Below are 15197 nucleotides of genomic sequence, written 5' to 3'. Positions count from 1 at the left end.
CTGCATCCTGCAATCTGGTTAAATGGCTGTTGTCTACCCCGCTCACTCCGCACTACCATACCCGCCATTGCAGTAGTGAGGTGTACTGCTTGCTTCATTGGTGGATTGAACGCAGGGGAATATCTGGATTTCCTGTTTCTTGCACAAGTGAAACTGAGCAGGATAGATGGTAATCCGGCCATTACGGAAATAGGATGTAAACGAGTGGCTTAAGTCCGACCTTCCGGGAGAGCCGATGGTATATGATCTATCTGCAGAGCTTCGTCGAGAAGTCACAAGCCTAGGGTTACTAATATAGTGTCAAAATGAAATACGTCCAGCTCGGATCAAGCGGGCTGCGCGTCTCGCCCATCTGCGTAGGCTGCATGAGCTACGGTAGCCCCGAGAAACGCTTCGACTGGGCACTAGGCGAAGAAGACGCGCTCCCCGTGCTGGACCACGCCTACCGATTGGGGCTCAACTTCTTCGACACGGCGAATACTCGAACGGCGACTCGGAGGTGATTCTCGGCAAGGCGATCAAGAAATACAACTGGCGGCGCGAGGACATCGTCGTCGCGACCAAGGTGTGGGCGCCCGTCGGTCGCGGCAAGGAGTATCCCCTCTTCATGTCCAACGACGAACGCGACAATGCCGGCTACGTGAACGAGTACGGGCTCAGTCGGAAGCACATCTTCGACAGTATCGAGGCGAGTCTGAGGAGGTTGGATCTGCCGTATGTTGATCTGCTGCAGATCCACCGGTTTGATCCCGACACGCCTGTAAATGAGACGATGGAGGCGCTGCATGATGTTGTCAAGTCGGGCAAGGTGCGGTATATCGGGGCTTCATCGATGTGGGCGCACCAGCTGCTGGAGTATCAGTATACGGCGCGTATGAACGGGTCGACCGAGTTCATCTCCATGCAGAATTTCCATAACCCTATCTACCGGGAGGAGGAGCGGGAGATGTTTCCCGCGTGTGCCAAGTTCGGGATGGGTGCGATTCCGTGGAGTCCGCTTGCGATGGGCTTTTTGACCCGGCCGTGGAAAGCGTTTGAGGAAACCACGCGAGGGAAATCGCTGAATGGCAAACTAATGGGCCAGCCGTTTACCGAGACGGACAAGAAGATCAGCGAGCAGATAGAGGAGATTGCCAGCAAACGCGGTGTGTCGATGACCATAGTGAGTCTTGCGTGGTCATTGTCGAAGCCGTTCATCACTGCGCCGATTGTGGGATTGAGCAAGAAGGAGAGAGTGGACGAGGCGATACAGGCGATCGACTTCAAGCTCACGGAGGAAGAGATCAAGAGTATTGACGATCTGTATCAACCAAAAAAGGTTGTAGGGCACCACTAGTTTCCAACTATTGCAGGCTATTTGTCAAGCCGAATGCCTTGCTATTCTAGACCAAATGTGTCCCATCTTCCAATAACATAATGCCATATGTTCATAAAGCTCATCCCTAATCACTTAGAATATCACAGTCATCCTAGAAAGCCTGTCAATAATATTGCTGGCTCAAGGATCAGGATTCGCTACGTCAACGGCGCACATGTCAGCACCTGCAGTAGGCACCCGTTGACCTGCAGCATGCAGTAGAAATTCCCCAATCCTGGAGCCCAACCGATTCCAGAGCTCAGACGGCTGTCTAGAGTCCAGAGCCCCCAGATGAATCACTTTCAAGGTTCCTGCTGCAAGGCAGCATATTCACTGATAGTGCTCAGCCGGCCACCGCAGCCACCACACCCACTAGGTCATGCGAGAACCCGTCCAGGGATCATATCAGGATGACTGGTCGGTATGATGTGCCGGTTTCTGCAGAATCCGGATCGAGATCGTGCTAAAATAGAAAGAGGGAGCTATGTGCGGCACGGGACTGTGTGGGTGCGAGACGGCGCAAAATGTCTTGCATTGCCCTCCCTGCTTTGCACGGCTTAGCTTTGCTCGAACAGCTGCGAGGCTGTGGTTGAGTTGTTGGAATCTGGAAAGAGAGCAGCGGATTGGCGCATTCAGTTGACTGTAGGCTGGAGCTAACTTACGCATGGGATTTTCCCAATCATGAAGGTTGAGGGGTTGAGTCTATTACCAATCGCACCCATTGTCCAGCCAGACATCAGGAGTACTTCAACTCAGACAGTGTAGTCGATCGGTCTTGGATGCACCCCAGTCAGCATCTCGCTGCAGGCACGGAGTAGATGGATATCTGTTAAGTTGCCTTCGCACTTATTTCCTCTGTCGCATATCACCTCCCAGGACATACGGTGGCAATGAACCATCTTAGTCATCGCTCGTCTTTCAGATATTTGGAACAGACATCCGCTCATGACTATTGGATCTTGTTTGAGATATGATGCACTAGACGGTGAATTAGCCAGAAAAATCCGACCGTTCAGACTTCGAGGACGCTCAGGTGGGGGGTGGATCATGCTATGGAGGTGGGCGAGTCGGCTGATCGCCCTGCTTGGTGGATGATTTAGATACCCTGTCGATGGTGGTGATCAGAACCATAATGGCCCTGACGGGAAGGAAGACCGTCTTCGGAAAAGCAAATATCAATACTCCTCTTCCCTGACTCGACTCAGGCAGCTAGTGTGGTCGATAAAAGTGATTTGATTGGGTCCTCCTAGTCTGCTTGCGTGAACAGAGCTTTTGTCTGCAATGAAGAACATACGGGAGTATTCAAGGACTGACTCCAGCATCAGGATGGAAACCTCGTACCGACACTAGGGGCAGTACGCAACCCTGTCTATACTCATTGTTCTATTCATTCAGCATTATTCAGTGCTCCTTGCCCACCTACCTTCAAAAAGTAGGTCTCAACTAGGTAGTATCCGTACTTACGCCTCTTACTGCCTGTCTGCCAGTCATCTTCGCTGTTGACCCCGGCAGATCGACCATGTCCCACTACTCGGTTTCTAGGCTCGTTTGATGGTGGGAAACGGTCTCAATCCATGTCCAAATCCAGTAAAATCCACAGTCATCCAGCTATTCAGCATAATTCGCAAGTGAGTCCCCATCTCAATTATAATGTGATGCTGATTGTGATGACTGCCTCTGCCTTGTTTTTTTCCACACCTTTTTTAGCTCAGTGAGTAGGGTTCGGGGTCATCCGCTGCTTGCGCGTGTGGTTACAATGCTCCTTTTTATCTGCGAAACCTGGTGAATGGTGTAGACAAATCCCGATGCTCCTAGAGGCAACCGATTAGCTCTTAAGGACAGAGCTCACCCCGTCTCGTTGGCTCAGAGTGTTGTTGAATCTCTTTGGGTCTCGGACAAGATTGTCAGACCTTGCCACTGCTGAGACCTTTCTTTCTTTCGTCCTGTCCTTACAAAGACAGTGTAGGTACTTGCCGATGCCTAGTCCAAGCCATCTTGTCGATGCGTCTGTCACGCCCAGTTGACTAAGCCCCTCTTTCGTCGTCCTGCATCTTGACCACGTACGACCTGACATATGCGTCGTCTGTGTTATGCATTTATGCTACCTACCTACCTGCCTTGCGTCTAGCTTTCCTCTTCTTCCTAAAAAGCCACTGACAACGGATCTTCAACACCTTTGCACATCACTTTGATTGCAAAACCGCTCGTCTACCTGGCAGGTCGTCATTGATCAATCATCTAAACCAACATTTTTCCAAGCCACAAATCTCCTGACTGCGTCATCGCATGGTTTTTAATTTGTCCGTCTTCTTATTTTCGGTTCGTACGGCAAGCGACCTGAAAATAGAGCCCGTCGGATGCTCGCCAAATCAGGAACCAATCAGCTCTTGGGATAGGGGGAAAATTCGACCCGCTACGGTCACCATTGCCAGGATCATTTGACCCAGGCCTGCAATCATGTCGCAGGTGAGTGAGATATGTCTTCTGCATGTACCATCTCTGCCTTGAAACACGCTTTTCTGCCTTTTGGACTCTCCATCTGCCTTGGGAGAAGGCATGCATGTCCTTGGTCTTTTGCTTTACCCCTTGCGTGGTGGACGCTGGGTTGGGCAAAGAATGGGGCAAATCCGCCAATAGCCGGGGTTCAAGGGTACGGTAGTACCATGGGCGGTAACCGTACCGTACCGTAACATACTTGCCCCTCCCGTCCACCCAAATTCTTTGCTTCCTTAGTTTGCGTTTTTGTACCCGCAGCTCCGCCATTGACGCCATGTCACGACTTGTTTTGTTGTCGGGAATTTTTGATGACACTCTTTTGCTATGTGATTCTCCTTCGATCGCTTCCCCGTGGAATAACTGCACTGTTTCCCTTGTATGGAGCAGCGAGCACTTCCGTCTCTCCCTACCTAGTCAAGAAAACTCGTCTTCTTCAGAATCGTGTCGGCTATTGCGGCGTCTGAGAAGAAACGGGGCACCCCAGAGGAGATCATTTCGATACCCGTTCCTGTTCCTGGTTCCATTATTTCTTCCTTGTTGTCATTCTCCACCCTTACCAAGCTGGGCAAGCACGCTGATGTGGGCTCATCTCTCCCGCGGCCAGGGACAGAACTATCCTCGCCTAAGAAGGAAAAGGATAAAAGCCTCAATGGCAGCCTCTGCACCATCCTCCTTCTCGGCCTCCTCGTCCTCATCCTCTTCTCTCTATCCGTCCTCCTGGAGCTCAGTCCACTCTCCCCCATTGCTCAGCAGTAAGTAATTGTCCGTTTGTTCTGTCCTCTGCGTCCGTCCGTCTTCAAGCGGATGCCCGCTGCCACTCCATCCGACCATACAGATGCCTCTTTTACCCCTCTTCTCCACCTCTGTCTCCTCTCCTAGCGGACTATCCGTTGCTCTCATTGGCATTATTAGATGCGGACCGTCCGCGTTTCATCTTATCCCTTTTCAATGATTTGTTTACTTCCCCCTTTGTGTTGGCACCGTCGACACAATCTCCACCCTACACGTGTGGCATTTCTGGTTCATTTCTCTGGTCATTCTCGCTGATCGCGTGCTCTTAGCCAATCTCTCCCCGTCCTCCTGGTCACCCTCGCATCGTCCTTCAACAGCTTCAGCCCGAGATCAACTGGAAAGCCTGATCGCCAAGCACGGCCACCCCACTCGAGTCTCGCTATCGTCCTTGCGTGACCTGACGGCGACCTCGTCCACATATAATCCACCATCGCCGCTGTCTCCTCGCTCGCCCGCCTCGGAAATCTCAGAATTGTCTGATACTCTTGTTCTCAGTCGTTCTACCTCGCGTCCAATTCCCATACCAAAACCGCCGAGTAGTCCTTACGATTCAGATCTGCCCGTCACCCCGTTGACCGGGCGTTTTGAAAAGGACTATTTCCCGCAGTCTGATCAGTCCAAGTCTTGGAGGAATCGCGAGAGTGTGTCCCGGCTGGACAGTAACCGCTACCGCCGCCCTTCATACCGCCAACCGTCCTCCAGAATGCGTTCCGATAGCTCCTCGTTCTATTCGCCGGTCATGTCGCCCAGCATGTCACCCACAACCCGCTCCGCGTCTCCACAGCCAACACGCTCCCGCCCTCACACCTCGGCCAAGTCTGCGCCAGCCTTCAATCTCGGCAGTCTGCCTCGGTTCCATCCCGCTGTTTACCAGCCTTCGAACAACACCCAGAGTTTGGCCGCACAGCCTCCGTCGCCCCGGCATTCCCGACAGCAGTCATACTGGACGTCGTCAAGCTCCCGTGACACGTTGAGACAATACAGAGAATTGGCGGAAAGCGTCACTCTCTCCAGGGCACCCTCTCGACCGCTCTCGCCGAGTCCCTCTGCCCCAAGGCTAGACCCTTTACGCAGCCCGGGACCTGTGACGCCATTGGCTCTGGAGGAGACCGGTGGCTACTTGACTATCGGTGCAACAAGCTCAGACTTTTCGTCAAGCGACTCTCAAAGCTCCTTCGCTGCGCCAGATCTGGTTGAGAAGCTCATTGCTCGCGAAGCCGACCGGGCTCGCCAGAAGTCGCGAAAGAGCTCCAAGAATTGGTGATCAGTGCCGTCTTCCACGTCCTGGCCGGTTATCCAGGATAGAAGCTTCCATCTTTTTCATTCTTTTCCAACTTTTCCATGAACTCTCATCTGTCAGATGGGCTCTCGCATGAGAGCTCAATTCAACCTGCATTATTTTGCGTTCATTTTATACCCCATACAGCCTTGATTTAATGCTTTGCACATGTCACCTGTGGCACCCAGACCCGGTCTTCTCCTATATCCAGTCTCCTATAACATCCAGACATGGCCAGAACAGATTGTCCTGCTTGACTCAAGAGTGATGCTGAAATTGGATTCAAAAGGGACAACAGTTAGAATTTCTCATGTACCTTGGCTTCGACTGATTGCGGGGAACTTTGCTTCGGCTGTGTATTTACATATTGCGTCCTTGAAGGACGAATTATCGCTAGATCGGTCCATTGTTAGACATTCTCAGACTGCCACTTGACTTAACATTATGTTTCAAAGACTCCACTGTCCGTCAACCAAGAGTCCACCATCCAATTCTAGATAGTTGATACTTGATAGTTTGACCAGAGATCGGCCAACCAAGACTACTAAGTCGTAAGGTGCTCTCCGGAGCTGAGCGATCTCTCCCCGAAAACCGCACCACAGATTTGCGGGGCGCAAAGCTTCCCCATCGAAATTTATTACCTGATCTTCCATCCTACATGGTCGATTATATTGTCTCCTCCGTTCCTGCGATGGGCAGTCGAAGTCTACTTCATTCTTTGCTCACAACAAAATCGATTGAACCCTCGATTCCGTCATTCATCCCTTGAGCAGAGTACCGCACTCAATGGGACACCCCATACGCCCAATCTCCGATATCGCCGCGGATTTTAAATCTTGTACCTCGCAATTATCAGTCGCATTACCACACATTGCACATTGTCAACGCGGACTGTAGGCCTTGAGTACTACTCCGGGGGATCCAGCGTCCACATAGATGTCGTCAGTTGAAGGGTTGCTTTCCCCGGTAGACGCAAAGGTCCCCAGCGATATGGTCAGCAGAAGCCAGAGCACACCCGTTGTGGTCGCCGGTCCGTCGGTCCCGACCGAGAAGAAGAGCGACTATAAGGGGTTTGTAGCGGGGGTGTTTTCGGGAATTGCAAAGTTGAGTGGTATGTTCTTCTTTACCCCTTGGGTAGGAGGACTGTTGTTGGTGACGTTCAGGACGGAGCTGATATCCGTTTTATGGTGTAGTTGGGCATCCGTATGTGACATGACCACTCCTATTACGTTGCTCTATGACTAATGGACATGTGCAGTTTCGATACGGTAAAGGTGCGATTACAAACGAGCAAAGAAGGGCATTTCAAGGGGCCGCTGGACTGTGTACTACAGACGGTACGGAAGGAGGGTGTGAGTGGACTGTACAAGGGAGCCACGCCGCCGCTGGTCGGTTGGATGGTTATGGACTCTGTGTGAGTACTTTCGTCGATGATCGGTAGGATGGATGGTTTGGATCTGATTCATGGATAGCATGCTCGGTTCCCTGACGCTGTACCGACGACTACTGCTCGAGAATGTCTTTTCGAAACCAGCCATTCGGTCTCTCACGCCGTTTGCGAGCTATCAGCCTGACCCCAAGACGCTTCCTAGCTTCGGACATGGGATAGCTGGTATCCTTGCCGGTACGACTGTCAGTTTCATAGCAGCTCCAGTGGAGCACATCAAGGCGCGGCTGCAGATTCAGTATGCGGCGGATAAGTCGAAGCGAATGTACAGCGGGCCGATCGATTGCTTAAAAAAGCTTGTAAGTCATTGAGAGGTCTCGAGTGCTGCAAGCGAGCGTCGGCTGACTGCAGCATAGCTGCGCACTCACGGTATCGCAGGGTTATACCGCGGCCTCTGCGCGACAATCCTCTTCCGATCGTTTTTCTTCTTCTGGTGGGGTTCCTACGACGTCCTGACACGATGGATGAAAAACAACACCGCGATGTCGGCGCCAGTAATCAATTTCTGGGCCGGTGGCATATCGGCACAGATCTTCTGGTTGACCTCGTACCCGTCCGATGTGGTTAAGCAGCGATTGATGACGGACCCGATGGGCGGTGCGCTGGGTGATGGGGAAAGAAAACTCCGCCGGTGGAAAGATGCTGCGAGGGCGGTATATCAGGAGCGAGGGTGGAGAGGGTACTGGAGGGGGTTTGTGCCCTGTTTCTTACGAGCATTCCCGGCGAATGCGATGGCCTTGGTTGCATTTGAGGGCGTGATGCGGTCGCTGCCGTGAGCCTGATGTAATCAGGTAATCAGGCCGACGAACAATAATAGACTAGACGACCATTTGTATATAGCATAATGAGATACCAAAAGCCAATTGGTAATGAACTTAGTGCGTCGTTTATAGCCAAATGATCAGTGCTGAAGGTGCAACGGCGGAGGTCAGCTTGAGTGCAACATTTCCGCATTCAGCATACCTCGCGCAGGAACTGAGATCTGGGCTTTGGTCCACATTTCAACGTCGGAGGCACATATTTTTGACGTTCATTGGCTAGTTGTGGGTTCAGAAATCGATTAGTTTGAGGAAGATTGCGCTGCGATTTTGAAAGTCGGTCCGCGTGTTCTTTTCCGGCCACTACGCAGTGAGGTCAGGGCGGGCAGACACAGGCCAGACCATCGCTTCATCTTCTCATCATCGCCGGCTCCCTCCCTCGTTGACTCTCCCAGCACGATTAACTCGCAATTTGACCTATTCACCGTCAATCCCGCTATGTCGGGGCGCAGGTCGAGGATTGACTTCATTGCTGGCTAAGTATTATCTCCCTGTGCCATCTCCGCCGGTCCAGATCTTTCGACTTGTCCTCATCAAACATCTCCGACTTCCGACAGCTCGCATCCTCGTCACCAACTCACCCTACTGATTCCTGCTTCTCTTCGCTCGTTGCCACCGGTCGATACGGCCAGGAATGGCCGTCGCCCGCACAATGCGACGCACGAATCCAATCACTCTCCTCCTTGCGGCCATATTGGCGTTCGGGTTCGTCATCTTCGTGCTCTCCCCTTCGACGTCCTCTGCCTCCCCCGTTAGCGCGGGCTCCGCCTCCTCCTCCTCCTCCCAGCAACGCCGCGAAGACGATGCTGCCGAAAACCCCCTCTCACCTCCGACGAAACCCTTCTTCAAATCCCAGCCCGTCCGCCAAGATGGCCATCAGGCCCCTCCCCCGGTCGTGCGGTACGACCTGAACAAGCTCAGCAGCACCAGCAACTCCGCCGCTAACGACGAACGAATCTTGATCCTAACGCCGATGGCCCGCTTCGTCCCGGAGTACTGGGACAACGTGGTGCAACTGACCTACCCGCACGAGCTCATCTCCATCGGATTCATCATCCCCAAGAACAAAGAGGGCAATGCGGCCCTAGCCGCACTAGAAGACGCCATTGCCAAGACGCAGTCCGGCCCCATCGACAAGCGGTTCGCGAGCATCTCCATTCTCCGCCAGGACTTCGAGCCGCCCCTGCAGTCGCAGGACGAGAAGGAGCGGCACAAGGTGGAGAACCAGAAGGCGCGCCGCGAGTCGATGAGCCGCGCCCGCAACAGTCTGCTGTTTACCACGCTCGGCCCCGCCACGGCTTGGGTTCTCTGGCTCGATGCGGATATCGTCGAGACGCCCCCGACCTTGATTGAGGACCTCACGGCGCACGATTACCCCGTCCTCGTCCCGAACTGCTACCAGCGGTACTACAACTCCGAGAAGAAGAAGATGGATGTCCGGCCGTACGACTACAACTCGTGGATCGATAGTAGTACGGCGCAGAGTATGGCGGCGGAGATGGGGCCCGATGAGATCCTCCTCGAGGGCTACGCCGAGATGCCGACCTACCGCACGCTGATGGCTTATCTGGCTGATACAACTAATCCGAACCCTGAGAAGGCCATCGAGCTGGACGGTGTCGGCGGCACGGCGCTCATGGTCAAGGCAGAGGTGCATCGTGACGGCGCGATGTTCCCTGCCTTTCCCTTTTATCACCTGGTCGAAACGGAGGGCTTCGCGAAGATGGCAAAGCGGCTGGGGTACTCCGTGTATGGGCTGCCGGATTATTTTGTAAGTTGCATTTTTTCTCCTGTGAGATGACTCGTGGGATGCTAATGCTGCTTGCAGGTATACCACCAAAACGAGTGATGTGGCTTTCTGGGAAACGATGTTATACTAGACCTTTCTTGCACGACGCAATATGCGTTACATTGAGCGCGCTGTGCGCAACTTTCGTCACAATTTAGAATATAATCTTTCAGATCTCATGTGGTGGATGGAGTTTTGGCGCCAGCATTGTGGCATGTGGAGTCCGCATGGCATTTACATTGGTTATCTAGATGCACGGAGCTAGATCATTTTCAAGCAATTTTATTTCCTGGTCGGGTATTTATCGACTGCATCGGCGTCCTTTCAAGTACTTTTCATCTATCACTATGCCCCATAAAAGTATATCCGTCTAAAATGCTGCCGCCAGCCAAATCGTACAAACCACACACCTCAATCCCAGGAGATCCTGCATAGCGGAAGTGTTAGTCAATGTTCATAACAAGCCGGAATCCAATACTCACGCAAGCATAATCCCCGCCCCGACAGCAACAGCCAAAAACTGCACAATCGTCTTCTTGATCTCAACTGTCTTATCCTTGCCCGTCTCGAGCAATTCCGGGATGACCGACACAGTCCCGACGTAGAGAAAAGTCCCTGCAGTAAAAGGCAAGAGCATATCACCCCACGTGAGACTCGTGCCCAGCAGCCCGGCCGATGCGTCCGTCACTCCACCAGCGGCCGCACCGTGCCCGCCTCCCAACTCCTGGATCGCGATCCCGATGAATGTACCAAGGAACGCACCGATGGCCGTGACGAACTGCGCGCCCATAGCCTTGCGCTTGGAGAAGCCGGACTGGATGAGGAGAGCGAAATCGCCGACTTCGTGGGGGATTTCGTGGAAGAAAACGGCGACGGTTGTGGTTGCGCCGATGGTGGGGGAGGCGTAGAAGGAGGAGGACATTGCCAGGCCGTCGGTGATGTTGTGGGTGAAGTCGGCGATGAGGTTGAGGTAGCCGCCTAGTTTGACGCTGGGATTGATTTCTTTCTCGTCTACTGGTTCTTGGTTGGTGGCGGGGGTGGAGGGGTCGGGTTTGCGCTTGCGAAGCTCGGTGTTGGCGTTGCTAGTGGTGGAGCTTGTGGTTGTGCCGTGGGAGGAGCTGTCGGCGTGTTCGTGCGAGTGAGAATGCGAGTGGGCGTGTCCTTCGCCTCCTGTTGCGATGCGGAGAGCCTTGTCCATTGCCACGAAGGTGAAGAAGCCGACCATTATCCCGAGTCCGAGGAGGAGGTTCCTGTTGGGCTCGACCATGACGAAGCGCACGTGCTCAGGGGAGTCCTCGCCTAGGAAGATCTCAGGGAGAAGATGGAACAGAGTGTCACCTAAAAGTCCTCCGACGGCGAAAGCGACCATAACGGACAGAGATGAAGGGTCGATGTTCGGTGGGCATAGTGCCAGGAGGAAGTCTGTAGCTGTTAGATCCGGGCACGGTAATGACATGGTTTCTCTAAGCACGCATACTGGGAGGTCCGGAAATGTACACAGTTGCCAGGATTGCATTGACCGCGGGACTGCCAGGAAAGAGGATCGCAAAGAGTCTCGACATCATACTGGCTGTTGGTGGGCTGGTTGCACGCTTGTGCTCATTGAGAGCTTCCACAAGTGGACATTCCTGAGCAAGTCAGTCTCTATTAGTGATTGCTGACAATCACAAATGACTAGAAGCTTGAGACGCAATTACCTGCAATTTGTCTTCGATTTCCGCTACGGAAAGGTCGCCCACAGTGAACTTGTCTCCACTGTCAACAGTCGCAGTCGCAGCCGCCAGCACAGCGAATAAGAGAAGGCCAGCGACCAGAGCGAGGCCGGTCCTGCGCGCAGGAGAGGAGAAATTGAGTGCCATCGCTGTCGTGAAAGTCTGGATCGCAGAAGTGAGCAATTGGGCAGAGACACTCGAGGATAATACCCTGATTAAGCCGGCACGAGAGATATCAGACAGCTAGTTTGTTACAGCTCGTTATCAGTGGAGCTAATGCCGGCAAACACGCCAAGCCTCCGGATGCAAACATTAAAAAGTTTCGGAGAAATCGATAAGAATTGAAACCCGCTATGCAATTTTATCATCCACCACTTTTTCGAATTATCGCTACAAGGGAATAAGAAGAATGGGTCGTGTGCTACAGAAGAAGAAAAACCGGTCCTCGACGCCGAAACAGAAGCCCAAGAGGACTGGGCAGCTGAAGAGCGGCAAGAAGAAGATCAACGTCCTGGGAAATGCCATTATCGCTCAAAATTGGTAAGAACTACCGATTTTTAGAATCGATCGAAAATCAGCAGCTGACGTGAGTTTCACTGCAATAGGGATCGCAAATTGACTCTGACACAAAACTACCGCCGCTTGGGACTCGTTCACAAACTCAATGCTCCAACTGGCGGTAGCGAAAAACGGCCGACCAAAGATGGGCGCATCGAGGAAGTACCTGAGGATTCCCTCCACATCAGGGGCAGCGCCAAAGCGTCCGCAAAGCAGGCAGCCATGGGGGAGACTAGGGTGGAACGCGACCCGGAAACAGGCAAAATCATCCGAGTGATTCGTGACGAAGACGAGATTGAAGTGGGCGGTCGCAAAATCAAACGTTCGAATCCGCTCAACGACCCACTGAACGACTTGTCTGAGGATGAGGCAGCCGAGTATCCCGCGTCACAGAGAGCCAATGCCAAGAGCGCGATTGTTCAACAGCTGGAACGTCAGGCAGACCAAGAAGGGCAGGCAGTCAAGGCCAAAAAGCCCCGGCACCAGAGCAAGCGGGAGGAGGAATGGATTATGAAGTTGATTGAGCGTCATGGAGACAACTACGGCGCCATGGCTCGTGACAGGAAGTTGAATCCCATGCAACAGAGCGAGGGTGATTTGAAGCGGAGGATCCGCAAGTGGAAGGCAAACCACTCCTCATAGTTTGTGTCTTGATGCATTCCAGGCGCATACGGCGTTTTTGATGGTTGTTGATATTAAAAGTTATTGTCTAGGCTTCGGTTGTCAGTTTATACCGACTGGCAGTTCTGCAACTGTTACATATAGACCTATATCACATTCATGTCCTTGCAGATACCATATTCAATATGAGAGTCAGAATTCGATACAGAAGCCTTCCACGAGGAATCAACCATCTCTTATGATCACTGTCCTTATTCATTTGTAGTGAAGGTCGTCTGAACACAGGAGACTCTGGTAAGACACGTATCTACGAGGCCGATCGCTGCTGACATTGGATGCCTACGAGTTGTTGCGTCGAGGTGCTGGAGGTATACATGTCGACTGCAGAGTCACGGCTAGGTCCAGTATGCTTTCATATCCTCAGGCAGCATCTCAACGCCATATTCTCCAGGTATCCATCCACCCGTACCTTACCCGATTCGGCTATCAAGGGCAACACATAGGTCTCTAGCAACAGCACCACTCAAGGAACCGGGGCAGGTGGTGCAGGGGTCAACGCCAGTCAGTCTATCACTGACTCTTGCGGGACTTCTGTAACCATCGACGTCTCCGGTTCGAATACGGTTCTGTGCCTGTATAGACGTCCTTTTCCAGCTATACAGGTACCGGTACCGGGACGGATCAAGTCATGGGGCATCCTACAGATGGGTGTCTATGGCCCGTTCCGTTTTGCCTTTTGATCTTGTTCTCTTCTTTTTGGCATTCTCATCCATTTCGTGTGCGTGTAGAGTTCCATTATCGAATGCCTCCATGTCTCAACAACGTTGCCCAGCTCAACCCAGCTTCTGACTGGTGTCGCCTAAGTGGCTAGCTACTCTGATCCTCTCCATTCTATCTCATGTTGTTTCTATTTAGCCAGTCACAAGTGTAGACATCATGGATGTGTCAAGCTCCTAGAATATGAAGTTGTTCAAAGATGAACTGTGCTATGGTCCTGTTGAAAAGTAATGGAATCTTCCGTGCTTCATTCACTGCTCAACCACGACGCGTGGAGCATCAACAAACAACGCATCAGCAGCCTAGCTCTATTTCAAGCTCTCTGTAAGCTCAATAGTCTGGCCATACTGCTAGTTCTACGCACACTTTATCAAGCCTATAAATCTACTGTTTATCCGACGATTCAATTAAGCATACCGACACCAAGCCCTGACACCCATGAAGACGTATCTAGCCATGATTCTCCTACTATGCGCCAGTCTCATGCTTCTTGAGCTGGCAAGCGCCCAAGTGGAATAGTACCCCTCACCCCTCGTCCTTCCTACCATTTGATACTCATAAGACAGAAGAAGCTGACAACCAGCAGCGACCCTACCAGCGACACTCTCATCTGCTCCAAGCCTGGAGGAAGCTACTGTCCAGAAGGCTCGCTAAAGGGCTCGACAATCATATCCTGCGTGTCTACGACCATGATCGAAGTCCGATCCTGCAATACCATGTACTCAAGTCCCTGATCACTTCCAAAAGCAAACAACTAACCGGATATCCAGGCTCTCGAGGTTCATCCCACCACTCTACACCGGTGCCGCAGTTTGTACGTCCTCAGAGCCTATAATTCCTCGCTTGGAGATTAACTAACGAGAATACCCAGGTCACGAATCATCCACGCACGCAGGAGACGCGGTCTGCGCTTTCAACGGCACGGGATACTCAGTCGACGGCAAGATCTCTCATATCCCCGAGACAACCCTCTGCGGGACCTGGGAATCACCCCTCTTCGCCCTTGGTAGAAACTGCGATGAAGGAAGTATTTCGACACAAATGCGGGCTGGCATCGACGCCGTACACGTCTCTGAGACTCCCCGCCTGAAGAGAGGCATCAATACCCTCCTCCCATCTCCGGCGTCGCTTGACGGAAGAGTCTGCTCCCTACCATACAACCCATGGAATCTGGGCGATTGTGTCGACGGTACGGCGGTGACTGCGGTGCCGGTTCTACAGGTGGTTGTTTCCGATGGTGCGGAGCGTCAGCGTGTATCTGCATCTTCGGGATATGGGGTGGCGAGTGCCTCTCCGAGTAGGGCCAGTTCCATTGCTGTGGTGTCTTCGGCTGTGTCTGGTGCGAGTCCTGCGTCGAGTGGGTGGCCTGTGAGCTCGAGTGATGCCACTGCGACGGGTGCTGTTAACGTCGGGTCGGGGAGAAGTATGGTGTGCGATGGGGCTTGTTGGAGTATGCTGCTGCTTGTTTCCCTGCGGGTGGTGGGTCATGTTTTGTTGATGCTTGGGCAGGTTTAGTGGTTGGAGTTTTTCTCATGGCGTTTCAACCTATGG

At 52.7% G+C, this 15197-nt stretch overlaps 7 protein-coding genes across 7 annotated transcripts; 6 read left to right on the top strand and 1 right to left on the bottom strand.

The window, feature by feature from the left end:
- Positions 1 to 305: 305 nt before the first annotated feature.
- On the top strand, positions 306 to 1336 carry Aspvir_001557 (aldo/keto reductase; the record flags this gene model as incomplete). The annotated part of the gene is made up of 2 exons (XM_043266677.1): positions 306 to 356; positions 380 to 1336. 2 exons carry the CDS (start codon positions 306 to 308, stop codon positions 1334 to 1336), a joined length of 1008 nt encoding a protein of 335 aa, XP_043122612.1.
- Positions 1337 to 4430: 3094 nt separating this feature from the next.
- Aspvir_001556 (uncharacterized protein) lies at positions 4431 to 5909 on the top strand (the record flags this gene model as incomplete). Its single annotated transcript, XM_043266676.1, has 2 exons — positions 4431 to 4605; positions 4915 to 5909. 2 exons carry the CDS (start codon positions 4431 to 4433, stop codon positions 5907 to 5909), a joined length of 1170 nt encoding a protein of 389 aa, XP_043122611.1.
- A 951-nt stretch (positions 5910 to 6860) lies between these two features.
- Aspvir_001555 (putative mitochondrial carrier protein) lies at positions 6861 to 8147 on the top strand (the record flags this gene model as incomplete). Its single annotated transcript, XM_043266675.1, has 5 exons — positions 6861 to 7035; positions 7118 to 7127; positions 7183 to 7338; positions 7397 to 7670; positions 7728 to 8147. 5 exons carry the CDS (start codon positions 6861 to 6863, stop codon positions 8145 to 8147), a joined length of 1035 nt encoding a protein of 344 aa, XP_043122610.1.
- Positions 8148 to 8823: 676 nt separating this feature from the next.
- On the top strand, positions 8824 to 10038 carry Aspvir_001554 (mannosyltransferase complex subunit MNN9; the record flags this gene model as incomplete). The annotated part of the gene is made up of 2 exons (XM_043266674.1): positions 8824 to 9960; positions 10018 to 10038. The coding sequence occupies 2 exons, from the start codon at positions 8824 to 8826 to the stop codon at positions 10036 to 10038; spliced, it is 1158 nt and encodes a 385-aa protein (XP_043122609.1).
- Positions 10039 to 10389: 351 nt separating this feature from the next.
- Positions 10390 to 11837, bottom strand: Aspvir_001553 (Zn(2+) transporter YKE4; the record flags this gene model as incomplete). The annotated part of the gene is made up of 4 exons (XM_043266673.1): positions 10390 to 10405; positions 10461 to 11400; positions 11456 to 11606; positions 11676 to 11837. The coding sequence occupies 4 exons, from the start codon at positions 11835 to 11837 to the stop codon at positions 10390 to 10392; spliced, it is 1269 nt and encodes a 422-aa protein (XP_043122608.1).
- Positions 11838 to 12099: 262 nt separating this feature from the next.
- Aspvir_001552 (nucleolar protein 16) lies at positions 12100 to 12890 on the top strand (the record flags this gene model as incomplete). Its single annotated transcript, XM_043266672.1, has 2 exons — positions 12100 to 12230; positions 12296 to 12890. The coding sequence occupies 2 exons, from the start codon at positions 12100 to 12102 to the stop codon at positions 12888 to 12890; spliced, it is 726 nt and encodes a 241-aa protein (XP_043122607.1).
- A 1445-nt stretch (positions 12891 to 14335) lies between these two features.
- Aspvir_001551 (uncharacterized protein) lies at positions 14336 to 15161 on the top strand (the record flags this gene model as incomplete). The annotated part of the gene is made up of 3 exons (XM_043266671.1): positions 14336 to 14364; positions 14417 to 14460; positions 14518 to 15161. The coding sequence occupies 3 exons, from the start codon at positions 14336 to 14338 to the stop codon at positions 15159 to 15161; spliced, it is 717 nt and encodes a 238-aa protein (XP_043122606.1).
- Positions 15162 to 15197: the final 36 nt, after the last annotated feature.

The sequence above is a fragment of the Aspergillus viridinutans genome (assembly GCF_018404265.1).
Source record: "Aspergillus viridinutans IFM 47045 DNA, scaffold_1, whole genome shotgun sequence".
In the NCBI taxonomy this organism is placed as follows: Eukaryota; Fungi; Ascomycota; class Eurotiomycetes; order Eurotiales; family Aspergillaceae; genus Aspergillus; species Aspergillus viridinutans.
This window is presented reverse-complemented; position numbering and strand designations above follow the sequence as displayed.